The 20,865-nt window shown below is 33.0% G+C and overlaps 1 protein-coding gene across 1 annotated transcript; it reads right to left on the minus strand.

Moving 5' to 3' along the window:
* Positions 1-16,723: 16,723 nt before the first annotated feature.
* LOC108459888 (protein SRG1-like) lies at positions 16,724-18,532 on the minus strand. The gene is made up of 4 exons (XM_053027288.1): positions 18,052-18,532; positions 17,726-17,973; positions 17,328-17,652; positions 16,724-17,223 (listed from the first exon to the last, which is right to left on the minus strand). The coding sequence occupies exons 2-4, from the start codon at positions 17,932-17,934 to the stop codon at positions 16,972-16,974; spliced, it is 786 nt and encodes a 261-aa protein (XP_052883248.1). The 5' UTR covers positions 17,935-17,973; positions 18,052-18,532; the 3' UTR covers positions 16,724-16,971.
* Positions 18,533-20,865: the final 2,333 nt, after the last annotated feature.

Here is a 20,865-nt window from a genome sequence, read left to right on the forward strand (position 1 = left end):
AAGAGATCAAAGCGTGGCTAGGCTTCGATTCTGCGAAAACAAACTCGAACTCATGTCGATTCATAAAACATCCGTAATAAACACCGGAATATTAATTGATGCATAAAAATTCGTAATCAAGATAATACGATATGAGTACAAGAGGCCGTGGACGGAGCCGAGGAAGTGCTCGAGCGAGATCTTCGTCTTCAAGACATATGCCGGCGGCAGATGCACCAGTACCACCGGCAACAAAGGTAGAGTCTCATGACCGCAGTGCCGAGGATGATTCCCTATCACAGGCAATGCTTCATGTTCTGGAAAGGGTTGCCGGAGCAAGTTCGAGCAACGAAATCCAGGGATCTATTTCTGGATGACTTCGGGACTAACGGAACGGAGATCTTTAGGGGCGTGTCTAGTATAGCCCCGAATGTGGCGGAATATTGGTTGGAGGCCACAGAACGGATTATGGATGACTTGGACCGCTCGAGGAGATTGTGAGTGGGGTATCTGTACTAAGTCCTTGGGTCACTTTCGGTTAGGGTAGACAAAGCGTATAGGAATGTACCCTTAGAAACTCAAGGCAAGGTTTTTCCTGGAGATCTGATGGAGTTACCGTTCGGAGAGTTTGACCTCATTTTGGGAATGGATTGGCTTGTTAAGCATAAGGCGACTCTGGATTGTGCTTCTAAATGAATGGTGTTAAGAACTACAAAGGATGAGGAGGTTATGGTGATAGGTGAGAGAAGGGATTATTTGTCCAATGTGGTGTCGGCATTAAGAGCCGAAAAGTGGATTCGGGAAGGTTGTGAGGCCTAATTGGTATTTGTAAGTCGATCGGAAGAGGAGGGACTGACAGTGGATAAGGTTAGGACTGTAAAGGAGTTCCAAGATGTTTTTCCGGAGGAGCTTCCAGGATTACCTCCGAATCGAGAAGTTGAGTTTGGAATAGACTTGTTACCTGGAATGGCGTCTGTGTCTATCGCAACGTATAGGATGGGACTGAAGGAGTTAGTAGAGTTAAATGCTCAAATTCAAGAGTTGTTGGATAGGGGCTTCATTAGGCCAAGCGTGTCTCCATGGGGAGCACCGGTGCTATTCATGAAAAAGAAGGATCGTACAATGCGGATGTGCATTGATTATCGCCAGTTGAACAAACTGACGATTAAAAATAAGTATCCACTGCCAAGGATTGACGATCTGTTCGACCAGCTTAGAGGAGCTTCTGTATTTTCCAAGATCAATCTTCGATCTGGATATCATCAGTTAAGGGTCAAGAAGGCAGATATCCCTAAGACAGCATTCAGGACTCGGTATGGTCATTACGAGTTTCTGGTTATGCCATTTGGATTGACGAACGCTCCTACAGCGTTTTTGGATCTGATGAATCGTGTGTTCCAACCATTTTCGGATCAATTCGTAGTCGTCTTTATTGACGATATCCTAGTATATTCTGAAACTGAAACGAAACATGATGAGCATCTCCGTATAGTGCTGTAAGTATTAAGGGAGAAAGAACTCTTTGCGAAGTTCAGCAAGTGTGAATTTTGGTTAAGGGAGGTAACCTTCTTAGGACATGCGGTCTCTGTTGAGGGGATTAAGGTAGACCCTCGGAAAATTGAAGCGATTTTGGAGTGGAAGCCACCTAGGTCAGTGTCAGAAATACGGAGTTTTCTAGGACTGGCATGATACTACAGAAGGTTTGTGGAAGGTTTTTCTGTGATGGCAGCACCTCTGACAAAACACATAAGGAAAGGAGTACCGTTTGTATGGACTAAGAAACAGCAGGAAGCTTTTGAAAAGTTGAAGAAAGTTCTGACTGAAGCACTTGTGTTAATTCAGCCGGAGTTTGGGAATGATTTTACTGTGTACAGTGACGCATCACACGTGGGTTTGGGTTGCATGTTAATGCAAGAGGGTAAGGTGGTTGCATATGCATCACGATAGCTTAAACCTCATAAGGGAAACTATTTGACTCATGATTTAGAGTTGGCAGCAGTGATATTTGCACTTAAGATTTGGAGACATTACTTGTGCGGAGAAAGGTGTATTATATACACCGACCATAAGAGTCTTAAGTATTTGTTGACTCAGAAGGAGCTGAACCTTAGGCAAAGGAGATGGATTGAGTTGCTTAAGGATTATGACTGTTCGATCGAGTATCACCCAAGCAAGGCTAATGTGGTAGCCGATGCTCTAAGTCGTAAGTCAGATGTCGATCCGAGAGCAATGTTTGCTCGTCTGAGTCAGTATGATGATGGAAGTCTATTGGTGAGTTGCAAGTGAGGCCAAACTGGTGGATCAGATTAAGGAAAAAGCAGGTTGAACGATGAGTCTTTGGTCGCTCGTTTTCAACAAGTTAAGGAAGGGGAAACTTCTGAGTTTGGGAGCCAGAAGAGACGATGCAATAGCAATACCCTCATCTGTTTGGATTAGGTAAATTTCGAGGACGAAATTTCTTTAAGGAGGGTAGAGTTGTAACGCCCCAATTTTCGGGAATCCTGTGAATGTTGGCATAGGTTTAATTATGTTAGTGGGCCTCTAGATGGCCCAAGCTTAAGATAGAACCAGGTAATTTTAGTTAATTTTTGTTCCATAAGAAAAAGGAGGTGAAATTATGAAATAGAACCTATGTGAAAATGTTTGAAAATGCTATAGGCTAAATTGAAGTGGCCAAATAAATAGGAGTGCAAAATAGGAGGATTTGCATGACAAACCTCCCATTTTACATGTAGTGGCTAATCATCATGTTGTTGTAGACAAAATGTACACTTGATATCCATAATTTATGGTACAAATTGATACAAATTGATAATAGGTTAGGTAAATGTTCCATGATAATAGGTTAGGTAAATGTTCCATGATAATGGGTTAGGTAAATGTTCCATGATAATGGGTTAGGTAAATGTTTCATGATAAGAATTTTATGTCTTTTGTATTAAAGAATTAAATGGATGAAATATGAAGTTTTATTAAAAGAAAAAGGGGTGAAAAGAACAAAGTTTTGTCCATCTTTGTTCATCATAGCTGAAAGTTAGAGAAGAGAAAGGAGAGGAGAAAGCTTTTGAGTATTTGGTCATTAGGAGGAGGAAAATTGAAGGTAAGTTCTTGGTACCTTGCTTCTATTTTGAGGTTCATGAGTTCTTCTTGATTCTACTTTAACTCTTGAAGTATATTTTGATTTTTAATTGTGTTGTGAGCATTTAGTCATGAATTAAAATGAAGGAAATGGTTGTTGTTTCATGTTCTTTTCTTGAAAAATGGAAGATAGGTGAAGTTGAGCCAAACAAATGAACATGCTTGTGCCTTAGATGCTAAAGGGAAAAATCAGCTAACATGTTGTGCTTTAAAATGATGAAATGGAGATTATACTTAAGTAAAATCATAGATATGTGATGATTGATTGGTGATATACATGTTTAAATAACAAGCATGCAAGTTAGGTGTGAAAGAGTGATTTGGTAATAAATCTGCTTGGGACAGCAGCAGTAACGTGACTTTGGAAAATCACCATAAATTGTGGGAGATGAATTAGAAGATGAATAAATTATGTAATTAAAGCTTATTGAGTCTAGTTTCTAATGAAATAAACAAGAACATATTTTGAATTCTGTACAATGAGAAATTTGATTCGTAATGAAGAGTGGTCAGATTAGTCAAACAGTGAAACATGGGAAACTTTGAGAAAAATCTGGTATTGATTGGCTAAACCAAAAATTCTGAAAATTTTATGGATAGAAGATATATGAGTCTATTTTCAGGGAAAATTAATGGCACTTGATTTGGAGTTTCGTAGCTCCAGTTATAAATGATTTAGTGACTGTTGCTCAGGAAGACAGCTTGCAGTGAAATTATGATTATGTGGTAAACATTGACAAAAATTTGTTAATGAGTTGCTTATTGATTTCTTATAAGCTTACTATGATCTGTAGGTGTGGTTGGCCGAATATTGTAAGGGGTTAATACATAGTTTGTATTTGAATAGTTAGATTAACGTGTTCGTAATCCAATTGTAGGCGGTTCGTGTGTAGATCTCAATCGACATATCGTCGCAAAGCAGTGTGTAATTGACACCCTCTCATAGACTAGATTGGCAAAAGTCGAAAAGCCGAAATGCCGAAAAGTCAGTATTTTGGGAATTTGCGAGTGTGCGAATGCTCGTAAGATAGTTGGATTTGTATATTTGGTAATCTAAAGTAATAAACTGCAGTACGCGCAATTTCGTACATTTTGATAATTTGGGCTTAATGGGCTAAAGATCGGGTTGATGGGCCAACGGGCCCAATTCAGTAAGTATGTGCGGTAAGTGTTCTGATAATACGTAAATAGTTAGGATATGCATGAAAACCCTAAAAGTTGCTAAATTACTATAATACCTCTATGTATGGAAAATTACTGTTATACCCCTAGGTGCAAAATTACCGTTATACCCCTAGGGTTAATTTTGATTGAAAAGCATGACGATCGATTACGTATGATGTATGCCATGATTATATATCATTGCATGGGGACATGGGTTATATTATGGAGGAAGCGTTACGGTGGCTATGCCACAAAAATCGATCTGGTGGCTCGCCACATATATCTGATTCAGTGGCTCGCCACGATTATTCAGATCTGGTGACTCTGTCACATTATCTGCTCAGCAGCCATGCTGCAAATTTGTGGTGTGTAGCGGTTGGGTGGGTCGAGTTGTCTCCCCACGGTGTAAGGTTGGTACGGGGTGTATACGGTTGGATATGGTTGGGTTTCTACATAAACATGTAATATCATTACGCTACATTATGGGCCTATGGGCTTTATTTTGAATTGCTCAGGCTAAGGCCAACTTATTCTATTTCGTGGTTTAAGCGATATAGGCTATGGTTGGGTTAATTTACACATGAGTTTCCCCAAACTCACCCTTTTATTTTCATCCACGCAGTAATCCCCAACCATAGTGGGCTTGGAGCTGTGAGGAATTTGGAGTGGCCACATTGCGAAAGTTTGATTTTCTTCTGGTGAACTGGACATCCTTTTATTTACGTTTGAAGTTTTGAGTTTTTAAATGTAATAAGGCCGCTTATTTATTTTTGATGGTTTTTTTTTATATGTATTACTAAGATAGGTAATACTTATTTTAACTGTTGAAATTGGATAGCTTTAGGGCGCGTTTTCAAAAACAACAATTGATTTCAAAATAACACGACAGTAAGCAAAGCTTCCGCAATGAAAGTATTTTCCAAAATTAATCACTTTTCTTAAAAATGACTTAATCAAATCGGTTTCCTAGAAATATCCATGCCGTTAAGGTGTGGCAATGGCGTATGCATGTCTAGGATTGGATCCGAAGGAGCTTGGTACTTAAGCGGTCAGATGGACTCACCACCTCTTTTCCGGTTTCCTACGGTGCACGATTTCCATTCACTTTAACCCTTAATGAATTAATCTTTTGAACATCAAGTACGATTTTCGGACTTTGAATGGAAATTTTTTACGTTTTTGATGTGGCATGCCAGATCCGGCCATAACTTCTGGGCCGGGTTTGGGGTGCTACAGATTTTACGTGGAAACCTTTCGGGAAAAAACCACGGGCAGAGAAGAAGAAAATTTACTATGTCGAAAATTTGAATCAATACAAGAGGAATAGACTATGTCTATTTATAGGCTTGTAAAGCCATATTCTAGTAGGATTGAAACACCTTATCCTAATCAATATAAAATAGATGGAGTTTAATAAGGTTTAAAAAACCTTATTCTAAAATAAAATAAAAGAAGTCTAGTTCTATATGGATTTTACTTTTATTTTATTTTCCATTGTATTTTATTTAAATAATAATATGGGTCACTCAATTCTAACAATCTCCACCTTGACACAAATTCTCAATGAACAAGTTCTTCATCGTGAACTTTCAATAAACAAGTTCTCCACCTCTTCCATAAAACCCCTTAAGGGTTTAACTTCAACAATGAACACCAACCAAGTCTAAGCAATGCTCAAACTTGGTTATAGGAAGTGACTTAGTTATCATATCTGCAGGATTTTCATGAGTACTAATTTTGCTCACAACAATATCACCACGAGCAATAATATCACGAACAAAATGATACCAAACATCAATGTGTTTTTTTCTCTCATGAAACATTTGATCTTTTGTAAGAAAGAAGGCACTCTGACTGTCACAAAATACTGTGCTGATTTGAAGGTCTTCATTGAGTTTACTAAAAAGTCCCTTCAACCAAATAGCTTATTTACAAGCCTCAGTAATCGCCATGTACTCAGCTTCAGTGGTAGACAAAACAACTGTAGACTGCAAAGTGGCTTTCCAACTGATTGCACAACCTCCGATTGTAAAGACATAACCTGTGAGAGATCTTCTTTTATCAAGGTCTCCAGCAAAATCAGCATCAACATACCCTATGACTCCATCTCTAGTTCTTCCAAACTGTAAGCAAACATCAGTAGTACCTTGTAAGTATCTTATAATCCACTGAACTGCTTTCTAGTGTTCTTTACTGGGATTCGCCATGTATCTGCTAACTGCACTGACTGCATATGATAAATCTAGACGTGAACAAACCATAGCATACATGAGAGATCCCACTGCACTAGAGTATGAAACATGTGACATGTACTCAATCTCATCATCTGATTATGGAGACAAAACTGATGAAAGTCTGAAATGGGCTGCTAAATGAGTACTAACAGGCTTAGCACTCTGCATATTGAACCTGCAAAAGAACTTTCTCAATGTACCCCTTCTGACTTAGGTACAATTTACTTGTTTTTCTATCTCTGAGAATCTCCATACCAAGTATCTTCTTTGCTGGTCCTAAATCTTTCATCTCAAATTCTTTACTTAGTTGGGTTTTGACATTTCTTATCTCTCCTTTATCTTTTGCTGCTATCAACATGTCATCAACATAAAGAAGTAGATATACAAAAAACCATCACTATTTTTCTTAAAGTAAACACAACTCTCAAAACTACTTCTTTTGAAATCATGAGAAGTCATAAAGGAATCAAACCTCTTGTACCACTGTCTTGGTGACTGTTTCAAACCGTAAAGGGACTTTTTCAGCAAGCAAACATAGTCCTCTTTTTCTGAAACTATAAAACCCTTTGGTTGTTGCATGTAAATATCCTCCTCAAGTTCTTCATGTAGAAATACAGTTTTTACATCTAACTGCTCGAGCTCCAAATCATGCATGGCCACAATACCAAGCAAAGCTCGAATCGAACTATGCTTAACAACTGGAGAGAACACATCTGTGAAGTCCACTCCTGGAATTTGACTGTAACCCTTTGCAACAAGCCTTGCTTTATATCTAGGTTCTTCAACTCCTGGAGTCCTTTCTTTTTAAACACCCATTTACAACGATCAGCCTTTTTACTTTTAGGAAGTTTCACAAGGTCCCATGTTCTGTTTTTGTGGAGTGATTCCATCTCTTCTTGCATAGCAAACATCCACTTTTCTGAGTCTTCACAGCTAACCGCCTCAGAATAATTAGATGGCTCTTGATTCGAATCTATATCTACAACCACATTTAAAGCAGAAGCAACTAGATCAGCCTCGGCATACTTCTTTGGAGGTTTAATTTCTCTTCTAGTTCTGTTTTTGGCAATAGAGTATTATGGTGAAGAAGCAACTCTATTCTCAACTTTTGTTCTGGCTTGAGGAGTTGACTCAGTATTGTCGATACTCCACCCTTTTGATTTTCTTTATTGGAAGAGTCTTTAAGAGATAAGTTAGGTAGCATAGCGGTTTCATCAAAAACAACATCTCTGCTAATCACAACTTTTCTATTTTCGGACACCATAACTTATACCCTTTTACACCGGTTTATAACCAAGGAAAACGCATTTAATGGATCTCGGTTCCAATTTTCCATTATCAACATGAGCATACGCAGACACCCAAAATCTTTAAATCGAATAATTAGTAGGATTACGGACCATACCTCTTGTGGAGTCTTTTCTCAATGGCAGCGGATGGAGATCGGTTGATTAAAAAACATGCGATGAGAGGTCGCATACGCCCAAAATGACTTCAATAAGTTGGCATTTGACAACATACATCGAACCTTCTCCATGATCGTTCTGTTCATTCGTTCTGCAACGCCGTTTTGCTGTAGAGTATGACGAACTGTCAAGTGTCTCATGATCCCTTCTGACTTGCACAATCTATTAAACTCATTAGAACAGAACTCTAAGCCATTGTCTGTACGGAGGTATTTTATCTATTTTCCTGTCTGTTTTTCAATCATAATTTTCCAAGACTTAAATGCGGAAAACACATCGCTTTTCTGCTTCAGGAAGAATACCCAAACTTTTCTGAAAAAATCATCAATAAAGGTTAGCATATAATTAGCTCCACCTCTCGAAGGCACTCTGGATGGCCCCAACAGATTAGAATGAATATACTCCAATATTCCCTTCATGTTATGGATTCCTCTAGTGAATCGAACTCTCTTTTGCTTCCCAAAAACATAGTACTCACAGAAATTTAGTTTGCAAATTCCTTGCCCATCAAGAAGTCCTCTTTTACTCAATTCTACCATGCCATTCTCACTCATATGCCCTAGCCGTATATGCCAAAATTTAGTAATATCATCATCTGACAAGGAAGAGAAGCGGCAATTTGCATCACCGATGTGATAGAACCCTGCAAAACATATAACTTGGCAATCTTTCTCTGCCCTTTCATCACAACCAGGGACCCTTTGGAAATCTTTAAACCCCACTTTCAGCTGTGTATCTGTACCCTTTTGAATCAAGATTACTCAACGAAATTAAATTTTTTTTCAATTCTGGAACATGCCATACGTCACTAAGTGTTCTGACAACTCCATCAAACATCTTAACTTTAATTGTTCCAACACCTGTGATTTTACACGAAGCATTATTTCCCATCAAAACAACACCTTCAGACACTGTTTCATAAGTTGTAAACCAATCCCGATTGGAACTCATGTGGAAGGTACAGCCTGAATCAAGTATCCACTCCTCGCTTACTTTAGAATCATTAACAGAAGCGACTAGAAGTTCACCATCGCTGTAATATTCTACAACATCAGCTTCACCGGAATTTTCTGGTTGTTTTCCTTTTTAATTCGCAGCCTCCCTTTTAATCTTATTCTGTAGCTTATAGCACTCAGATTTAATGTGCCCTTTCTTCTTACAGAAGTTACAAGTTTTACCTCTGTTTGAAGACTTTGATCTACCCTTAGATTTACCACGAGGATTCCGTTCCTGTATCCTACACGATCATCATCAGCATTCCGATCTTGTCTCCCACGAACAATGAGACCCTCTCCTTGAGAGTCGGGTTTAACCACAAGATGCTTCATCTTATCATACGAGGTTAAATAATCATAAACCTCATCAACTGTGAGAGACTCGCGGCTATATAAAATCGTGTCTCTAAAGGTTGAATAAAACGGGGGCAACAAACAAAGTAGAATCAACCCTAGATCTTCCTTATCATACTGAACCTCCATGGCCTCCAAGTTTGAGAGAATTTCTTTAAACACTGTTAAGTGTTCGTATACAGGCGCACCTTCCTCCAAACGATGAGCATAAAGACACTGCTTCATATGCAACTTACTTGTTAGAGTTTTTGACATACATATTTGTTCTAGCCTCTTCCATAATGTAGCGGCAGTCTTCTCTTTCATCACATCCTGCAGAATTTCGTTGGATAAATGCAGATGTAATTGTGTTAATGTCTTTTGATCCTTACGCTTCTTCTCTTCATCTATTAATGTTGAAGGCATTTTATCTATCCCTAGCAGGGCATCCTCCAGATCCATCTGTGCAAGAACTGCTTGCATCTTAATTTGTCACAATGCAAATCTGGTGTTGCGATCTAACAGCGGAATTTCATACTTCAAAGACGCCATTACCGTGATCGAGATGAACAACCCGGAAGCTCTGATACCAATTTGTGAAAAAAATAAAATAAAATAAAACACACAGAGATTTTACGTGAAAACCCTTTCGGGAAAAAACCACGGGCAGAGGAGAAGAAAATTTACTATGTCGAAAATTTGAATCAATACAAGAGGAATAGACTATGTCTATTTATAGGTTTGTAAAGCCATATTCTAGTAGGATTGAAACATCTTATCCTAATCAATATAAAATAGATGGAGTTTAATAAGGTTTAAAAAACCTTATTCTAAAATAAAATAAAAGAAGTCTAGTTCAATATGGATTTTACTTTTATTTTATTTTCCATCGCATTTTATTTAAATAAGAATTTGGGTCACTTAATTCTAACATTTCCACTAGTACCCAGTCAATTTGTAAAATTTTCAAATTAATACCCAAAATCATAATTCCAACTTAAATTTGACATTTCAATATGTGACAATAGTGGAATGACTTCGTGACTAAATGATTTTATAATTAATAGGTGAAAAGTTGGATCTTAATTATAAATCATTTGAGCCTCAATTGCATTTGTCCAATCAGTCCCTTTGTTATCTCGTTAAAACCATAAATGAATTGCATATTGAATCAAATGAACAAAAATGAATACAAATGGTGAAATGGAGAAATAAGAAACATTTGGAAATAATTGAAGTTTTCTCCAAAATAAAAATGAAAATAAAGAAATGAAATCATTTGGAAATGAATGTGGTTTTCTCCAAAATAAAAATGAAGATGACCTGAAAATGAATTTATGTTTTTCAAATTAAATAAAGTTCAAAAATAGAAATAAATCATTTGGTCATAGTGAACCATTGAATGCGAAGATATTAAATATATTTTCACATAGATTCTTTTACGGTAAAGTCGTCATGATTTTAACGGAATTAGAATTGTGTTGAAAAAATTATTTAATTGAAAATATATTGAAGTTTATTTCTTGCGAAATAGAAAAATAAATATTTGGTTGGATCAAAATTATAAAGTATTGGATTAAAAGTTCAGGAAGTACTTGTAATTGGACCTGATATGGAAGAGGCCCAAGAACCCTTTGTGTAATAAAAGGGGACGGCAAACCCTAGTATAATTAACTAGGGTTGTCGCCCCCTACATCCTAGTTGCACTAGGATTTCGTTTTTCTAGGTGAAAAATTTATCTAATTTAACAAGGGTTCTACTTTCTCTCCCTATAAATTGATGGCACTGGTAGGGCTATTAACACAACTTTAAGATATTGTTATTCTGCCCGAAAATAGAGAGACTTTTATTCTCTAAGAATTAAATATATTTTTTGGAATAACAATTTGTAGGTTTTTATTTGAGAAGAGAAATTTCATTTTCACCCAGAAAAAAAAAGGAAATTATTTCTAGTTCTGTGATTGATTCGAACCATTCGAGCCCACACTTGAAACAATTCATGGTAAGAGAATAACAGAGAATACCGTCTGGTTGAAAGCTAGGAATGACAAGGATTCGCTTATCCGAAAACACAAGTATGATTTTAATCTAGATTTATTTTTATAAATATCACAAACTGGGTCGATATTTAAAAATTTTATTTTTCGTTACGCAAGAAAATCGTTTTCAAACCGGTTTTTTTACAACATATCCAACTCAACCTAACTAATTAATAGGGTACCAATGTTCAATTTCATTTTATAATTTTGTACACATAGCATTTCTCATTCACAATCATAATTACAATCTAATTCATCATCAATACACATTTATTTCATGACATCTAACATTTTTCTATCCAATTTCCATGTCACATATATAATGTTCTATGTAATTCATGTCATTTTCTATTTTATTCATTTTAGTCCTCTATACCGATATTCCATATCAAATCAAATCAAAACAATTCATAATATCATCATATACTCACCATAACATTCAATCATTCAATTAACATATATATATATACAAGCATAAAATTTCATGAAATTTTAGTCTCGCATCCCTCGTCGTCAACTGCCGTTTTTCCTCTCCCTCTTGTTGGCTTGGCATTGTCTTTAGCTACGAATAATAATTAACAATTACACAACATAAAATTTCATCCAATTCACATTCAATTACAAAGCCAAGTATATTTTGTAAATTATTCAATTTATATTTTGTAAATTATTCAATTTAGTCCCTAAAATCGAGACAAGCGTAACTTTTAATCTAGAGTTTCAAATTAAAATATGATTTCACATATATTCATTAGGGATGCTCTACTTTATATTCTTATTAAAATTTTATAAAATTTTGCATTTTATTCAATTTGGTCTCTAATGTACGAAACTAACAATTACGAACAATTTTATCCTTTTTATAAACTAAGCTTAATTTCTATTAATTTCACACCAATTTTATCCATTTCTCAACAATAAAAACTTTCAAAAATATTAACAACTTTACAAATTGACACACAAGCTAACTAAATTAAACTAAATTGATACACAACCCTTTTTTTCCTTTTCTTTTCTGACTTAGACTTCTCTTCTTTCTTTTTTTCCTTTTCTTTTCTAACTTAGGCGGTCCTTCCACTAATGCCTTATATATATAATTAACCTTTGTTAATCAAAATTAAGTAAAGTAATTATGTTTTATTATAAATTTTATCTTTAGTTAAAACCAAGGATCATCGTTACCGTCCACTATTATTATTATCTATTATTGGTCTACTTACTATTTTAGACATTTGTTTAATTGAGATATAAGTCCTCAAATCTTTTATTAATTAAAAAGTATGTAGCGATTAACCTTTTACAATTTAATCTTTGAGCCTTAATTAACTTTTTTGACTAAATTATTTAACTGAATTTTAATATATTTTTATAATAACTCCGTAAATATTTTTTTGTATTTATAGACTTAATTTACAGAAATAAAATTTCAAAACTGTATTTTCCGATACTATTAAATTTCAAATCATTACAAAAACAAAAAAACATCATCAATAACCAAACTCCAATGAACAATAATTTAAAAAAAAAAAAAAAACATCACAAGTCACAAAGAACAAGTAAAGCCACCGTACACCAATTTTTTAGATTTAGTTTGAAAATCAAAACTTAGTTTCAATTATAACTGAGTTGTTACCATTATTTCCTCAGCTTAGCAAATGAAACATTACCAGTTGTATGTCACTGCTTCAGTTACGCTGACTTATAATCTATAAAAACATGTATATTTTATTTGTAATGTTAAAATGTTCATTAATAAAAATTTATTCAAATATAAAAAATATTTAATTATAGTCCAAAATATTTAATACAATACTTCCATTGTTCCAATTCTACCTTTGGTGGTATATTTTTCTAAAAGCTCCAAATCAAATCTCAATTGTAGATAATACTTGTGTAACTTACTTTTCTAGTCCTTGTATAAATGTCACATTGGCGCACGTACATAGTCCTTGAATCTCTCCTCATTTTTAGGATATTCAAACCCATACTATAAACATTTATTGCTAGTATGTTAAACTTTTTAATAAATATAAATTAAAAAATTTAATTTTACCTTTACATGCCTCAACATTTGTTCCCAACTTTTTCATAAATTTCATTCTAATTATTTGCATTCAAAGGAGCAATTATTCTAACTATATATCCACAAAAATTAACTAAATCACATGTATTTTCCCCAATACCTATATTTTAATAAAATTTTCTCATTCACAAAGAAAAAGAAAAAAGAAAAGACAAGTTTGCAAAACAATTTTCAATACTTGAGGGTTTTAACTTAATGGTGAAATTTTTTTATGCCAAAGTGATAGACAATTTGCCTCCAATTTCTTACGTCAAATTTTCAAAATGCTTGTAAATTTTGGGCTAACTCATAAAAGGGAATGGGTAATATAAGGTAATTATTAAAACCTTACATATTTTATTTTAAAGTTTATGGAATTTACTAGGGTTAATGAAACAAAATACAAAGTTTCCTTTTTTACAAATTAAATTAAAAAACCTTAATAATTAAATCTACCCTAAAAAAATTGAAATTGTTAAATTAAATTTGTCATTGTTAAACCCATTATAGCACCAAAAGCAACCCTAATGATCTATATGACTTTAGGTAAAAAAATAACAACCCTTTCAATTTTATAAACTTCAGATACTTGAGAAGAAAACTAACCAAAAATAAATTTCATTGAAAATACTTGAGACGATAAAAAAATTTAGTCATGATTGATGAAAGCGGAACTCCATTGTTTATTTATAAATATTTTGGTTTTGACGAAATTTGGACAGAGGAGACTAAATTAGCTAGGGTAAAACAAAAACAAGAGTTTGTGGAAGAAACTAACGTGAGGAAACATAAAATTGGAATTTATATGCTTTCAATTACTTTTTTATTACTTTATGGAAAAGGGATTTATCTCTTTAATATAAGGATCAATCCTCTTTTTCTTAACGAAAAAGGATATATAAGAATCCGTTAATATGCTAAAAAAAGGGTTTGATTCTTTATATAAATGGATCAGTCTTTTTTCTTACCTAATGTTTAGCTTATATTACATAAATAGATCATATATATTAGTCAATATACTATAATATTCTTTGTCCACACGCCATTGCTCCACTATTTTAATGCTTAACAATTTATTTTATCATTACAACATTTAGTCATAATTCGCAACCACAAATCATGTTGTTGTCATCAGTAAGTAGAAAACTAAAATATGTAAAGATTTTTTGTTTGATTCTCTGGGTTACTGGTTTATGCATAGATTCCCAAACATCAATCTTGAGTTATTTTTTTCTTTCATTGGAAAAACAAGGTTTTGGGTAATTAAAGAATGAAGTTTTGAGAGAAATTTTCTAAACGTAAAGTTATTTTCAACTAGAATTTTCCTTATTTTGACAATGCAATGCAAGGCTATGAAAAATATTTCTTTGTAATACAATTCGGGTTGGTTTTATCGGTGAGAATCAATTCTTCATTTGTAAGGATTTGGTTTGATTTTTGTTCTAATTACTCACATTTGACTCATAATATGTAAATCTGATGAAAATCATTGAAATGCCTTGATTATAAAACTTTCTTTGTCCAAATCACAATAAAGAAAAGTTTAGGTTTTCCAACTAAATGTAAATAAAATTTGTTGATAATACGGGTAAACGTTCGATCGAATCGAATCGAATATATTTGTTCAAGTTAAATTTTTAAAAATAATTTTGGGTCCTTGTAAGAACTGTCACCTATCGTAATAAAATTTGTCTACCTTAATCAAAATTTTTATTAACTTTCATCACCTCATAATTTATTTATTAATATTTTATATTCGGGTTAGCTTCTTTGCTTCCTTAGTTGTTTCAATTATCTTTAAATTCTTGTCACTATGTATTTTGGGATTAAAAATATATTACATGTAAAAATGTAATTTTATAATAAAATTATTTTAAAGATAAAATGTGAATTTGATACCAATATAAAATTTTAACATGAATATTTTATGGCATAATTAATAATTTAATTTTAATATAAATATTTAATATGACTAAACAATTCAATAATATAAATAATATAAAATGTGAAATTTAATTTAATAATATAAATAGTAGATATAAATAAAATTATTACTATTTATATTTAGTGATTTTTTTGGATAATTTTGATTTTTATTTAAGAGTAAAGGGTGAAAAGTAAAAGTTTAAGAGGAAAATAAAAAATTTTAGGGAATAAAAGTTTGACAAAAAGTAAATAGGGAGAGTAAAATTTTGGAGGGAAAATATTTAAAAAATTTGGGGGGGTTTGGGGTAGATGAGAGGTGGGATGAGAAGCAAGTAAAAGTTTTAGGGGGAAAGTGGGAGAGGGTAAAAATTTTGGGGGAAAATAAAAGGTTTTGAGTGATTTTGGGAGTAAAATTTTGAGAAAAAGTAAATGGAGAGTAAAATTTTAGTAGGAAATGAATTTTGGGTAGATTAGGAGATTGGGGTGGGAGGGGAATAAAAGTTTTGGAGGGAAAGTGGGAGGGAGTAAAAATTTTGGGAGAAAATAAAAGGTTTTGAGGGTTTTTAGGAGTAAAATTCTGAAGAAAAAAAAAGTAAATGGGAGAGTAAAATTTTGGTGGGAAATGAATTTTGGGTAGATTGGAGGATTGGGGTGGGAGGGGAATAAAAGTTTTGGAGGGAAAGTGGGAAGGAGTAAAAATTTTGAGGGAAAAGTAAAAAAGTTTGAGAATTTGAGGTAAAAATATAAAATATTATAGTTTGATATTCGAATTATTCGAATTTGAAAACTCAACTCGATTTAAACTTGAAATTCGAAAAAAATTCGAGTTGACTCAAATAACTCGATTTGCTTAATTTGAAATTCAAAAAAAAAATTATTTTTTTGAGTCGAATCGAATTTTACTTACTATTAATTAATAAGGGATAAGGTTGAGACAATTAACCCAATTCGGAATAAAGACAAGCAAAGAGCCATTTAATGATCGGAAGTCAATTATTCTAGGGGAGGGGGGTTTAGGCTGATTTTTCAGTGTCTCTTTGTGGCTAAATCCTTTCTCTTCCTTAGAAGCCTCAGTTTATATTTGTGGAACCTCCTAATCCTAGGGTGCCATGTGTGAGGCTATGATCAAGGCTCAAGTACATTGTTATGACATACCAAATGCCATAGATAAGGTGGCACTATAGCATGGCAGGGTGGCACTACAAAATGTACAAAGCTCTTTGAATTGGGTGAGACTTGTCCGTATTGGGAATTCACATGACGCGGATGTAATTCTGTCAACAATTTTATCTGAGGTGTTTCATTAACCTTTAAATGATGCTATGAGGTGTTTGTATAGAAAAGAATGCAATGCAAGAAGTTTAGTAAAATGTCACATGACAAAGCATAACAAAATAATAATTTTAATTGAGAAATGCAAACTCCGAAATCAACCATTTTAGACACAAAACAATTAATATGACGTCAAAAAATATAAAACCAACACTATACAAATATATAAACATATAAAATCTATGATTTGAATTCTTAGTTTATCAAATTTATATAAACATATGGATTGTAACTATGTTACCTCAAATACAATATATATATATATGTATGAGCAGTTACTCTGAGGTGCAGTAGTGGCGTCACTCAGGTTTGTATCTTCACTAGATCAGTGTGATCTTTGCCATCCATTTTGCGAGCCAAAACTTGCCTGATATAGTCAATATACTTAATCTTCTTATACATTGGAGGACGATGGGGATCATCCACCATTGAATCAAGTGGGCCGATTTCCAGTTCATCATCTACATGTGCGAATGCCGCCGCTGAAATCCTTGCTTTCTTCTCGTTTGTAATAGCTCGGTGTTCTATGCTTTTGTACACTCCATTGCTCATAATCTGATTAACCAACAACCAGAACAAATATGAAGTGTTCTTTTTCTGAATTTTCATCCAAACTTATCATAATTATTAGAACATGAACACATTTATCTATTGCCTACCTCGATAGCATCACCGATGTTGACCACAAGAGCATTAGGAATTGGTTTAACAGGGATCCACTCTCCCTTGTGCTTAATTTGGAGGCCAATGACATCATCATCTTGCAGAAGCACAGTTAGTGAGCCTCCATCAGAATGAGGGCTAACACCAAACACAAGATCAGGACTTGAACATGGCGGATAATAGTTCATTCTCATTAGTTGTTTCAGCTCCCCTTGATACCTTTTCAATCCATCTCTTTCCATCCCCATTAGTATGGATAAGTTTGCATTGATTTCCTCAGCTACCTTTTGTACTTCTATCGAGTATTCTTCCACTGCCTCTCTGTGATACAATTATGAGAATAAAATATCTTGTGTAAATTAAGTATCATGGTTTGGCTAGAAGGATTACATACTTGAAACCTGGTAAATTGAGTGGCCAAAAGTTTAAATTCCTTTGTTCAAGAGGAAGAGTCTTTAATGCAACGAGGTCACACCAATCAAGCTTTTGTTCCTCTGAAACTACATAGGCTTGTCCGTATCCTTCAAGATCATTTGCACCCATTGCATACTTCTTTTTCTCCATTAATGGCAACTCAAAGAAAGCCGCCATTGCTGCCTTCATCTTCTGCAGGATCTTCACTTGCACACCATGATTCCTTATCTGTAAAACTCAAATGATGAAAAATCCAGGTTTTCATTCAAGTCTGTATAGTATTGCAAAGTTCCCTTGTTTATTTACCTGAAAGAATCCCCATTCCTTGCACGCAAGATCTAGTTTCCTTGTTTCATGTTCATCACCTTTGGCTAACAATGAGAAATCTATGATTGGGATTTGAAGTGAGGCTTGAAGGCTCTCAGAAGAAATGGAGGATGGCCTGTCCTTGATTTCTTGAATGTATCTTTCAGGGACTGACTGATACCCATTCGTCACTATTTCTTGAACACTTTGGACTGGCAAAGATTTGCCCCATCCCAGTCAATTATCTTCTTTAATACATCCATTTTCAACCTTTAGGTCCATTTTTTTTAGTTGCTGAAGGTTAGTTCCTAAAGTGAGGTTTTACAGACCAAAATTGTTGGATGAGATTTGCTTCTGTTGATGAGTTCAAACTTCAAAGCTATCCGAATCCGGGTTTTGCGTTTCTTTTAGATTCGTTTCCGGTAAATTTTGGAGCTTTCCATCTTGTTTGACTTGATAGTTTATGACTTGAAGATTGCAGATGGATGATTTTATTATTATTTTACATTTGTTTGTTGGTTTTGTCATTGATTGGCAAGATGGTAATTCTACTCAAATCCAACCTTTGCTTTTCTTTAAGATAATAAAATTAATATATAATTTAAGGTTTAACTTTTAATATTTAAATAAATACATATATAATTTGTATAATTAATTATTAACATAATCTTAAAAATTATTATATATAATTTTAACCTAAACTCTAAATATTTCTTTCTCAAAGTTTACAACTAGAGTACAATCAAAGCATAAAGATAAATACATATATCACTAATCAATTAGTATAGACTCAAATTATTACAACACAAATTTAATAAAAATTAAAACAAAAAATTAAACTAGTACAGCTTTAACAAAAGACTAGAACCATCCAGATTATGAACTAATTAATTAAACTAAAACTCACGTCGACAAAAATTCATAATAAAACTTGAACACCTACACATTTTATTCGTACATGATAAGTCTCAAACGTAAATACTTAATACTCAAGACCTTTGACTTTACCAAATTTATCGAGACCTCATTTGCAAAAAAAAAAAACACTAAATTATAATAAAAAATTATTTATAAATCATAAACATCAAAAATAATTTATAATTATAAATAATAAATTCCAAACTTTAAAATATTAAATATTAGACCTAAATTTATCTATAACCTTAAACTTGCATTACATTCAAATGATAAAAAAATAAAAATGATAATGTTTAGTTTTGTCAGTAAGTTAGATGGACACTTACGGACTGTTTTTTACAAAAATAATAATAAATAATAATTTATTATCCAAATAATATAAGTCAACTTTTATTGAGCTCATTATATTTTTTTCATTTTTTTATACAATACTTAGAATTACCTATAATCTCTCTTCAATCCATAAATAGGAGAATAATATATTTCAATACTCTTAAATCTATGTCATCTTGCATTAACAACAATACTCATATTAATCAAACTAAAACTCAATCGATATTTATTCATATAATTTAAACAAAGAAAAATAATTTTCCAATGGTTTAAATCAACACCAGCTGTACCAATTTAGGCATTGGGGAACTAATTTTTATATTTAAAAAACATAAAAATTGTAATTTTAATTTTAAAATTAAAAATTATGAAAACTAAAATCTGTTTAAAAATAAAAATATTTTTTAAATTAAAATTATTTATTTTTAAATCAAAGTACATAAATTTTTAAAATATATATTTTAAAATAAAAGTACCAAGATTTTTAAGAATTTTTATGTTTTCTAAAATATGGATAAAAATAGTTAAAAACTTATGTACTTTTAAAGTGTATGAATTAAATTGACAACAAAAATTGTAAATGTTGAGGGTTAAAAAGTCTAAAATTTTTGAATTTGGTTGACTCATATTGGACTAAAAAATCAGTTGAACTAGTCGTTGAATTCATTTTTGTAATTTTTATAAATTTTAAATTTTTATAGTTTACTTATTTTGAATTGGTAAAGCCAATTGTTTTGGAACAAATTAGTTAAACTAGTTCGAAATCGATTCAATTGCTAGTTCAATTAATTTTTTAACTCGGTCCAATACTCCGATTGATTTCTAATCTAACTAGTCTGGTCCATTTAGATAATATTAAATTTTAAGAATTTTTATATTTTTATTTTTTAAAATTTCTTTTTATTCTTTTTATTTTTTATTTTAAAGAATTTTTATTTTTCATTTTATTTTAAAAATTATAATTATAATTTTTATATTTTTTTAAATATGAAAAACTAGTTTCTCAATGCCTTAGCACGATTGAAGCCTATTTGGGCACTTGGGAAACTAATATTTTTAATTATTCATAACGTATCATTTGAGTAAATAAAAATGAGTCTATTATTTAGATAATAAATTATTATTTTAATATTTTTTGTGTAAAAAAGCTTTGGAAGCCTAGGCACCATCAAGATCGGGTTTTTTACTAAAGAAGTATAAAAAAAATTCCAAAATAATACTACACAAAAAGTAATTACCAAAATGGTATTTTCAAGGTGGTCACGTCACTGTGAGAGGCGGCACCAATTAACAGTAAAAAAAATGCTAAAAACGAAAAAAATAAAAAAATAGGTGATGTGGGTGCCAAAGGTGGCACTCAAATACTGACCCCTTCAGACCGATTTGAACCCTCATGCAGAGGGGTTTTGTTTTTTTGTTTGGGGACCATAATAGTTTTTTTGTTTGGGGGACCATATATTATGGTCCCCAAAGCTCATTTCGGGAACAAAGAAGGAGAAGAAGAAAAAGAAAAGAAGGAAAGAAGAGAAGAAGAAGAGGGAGGAGCCAGCCGGCGCTTGAGAG

The sequence above is a fragment of the Gossypium arboreum genome, chromosome 4 (assembly GCF_025698485.1).
Source record: "Gossypium arboreum isolate Shixiya-1 chromosome 4, ASM2569848v2, whole genome shotgun sequence".
NCBI lineage: Eukaryota > Viridiplantae > Streptophyta > Magnoliopsida > Malvales > Malvaceae > Gossypium > Gossypium arboreum.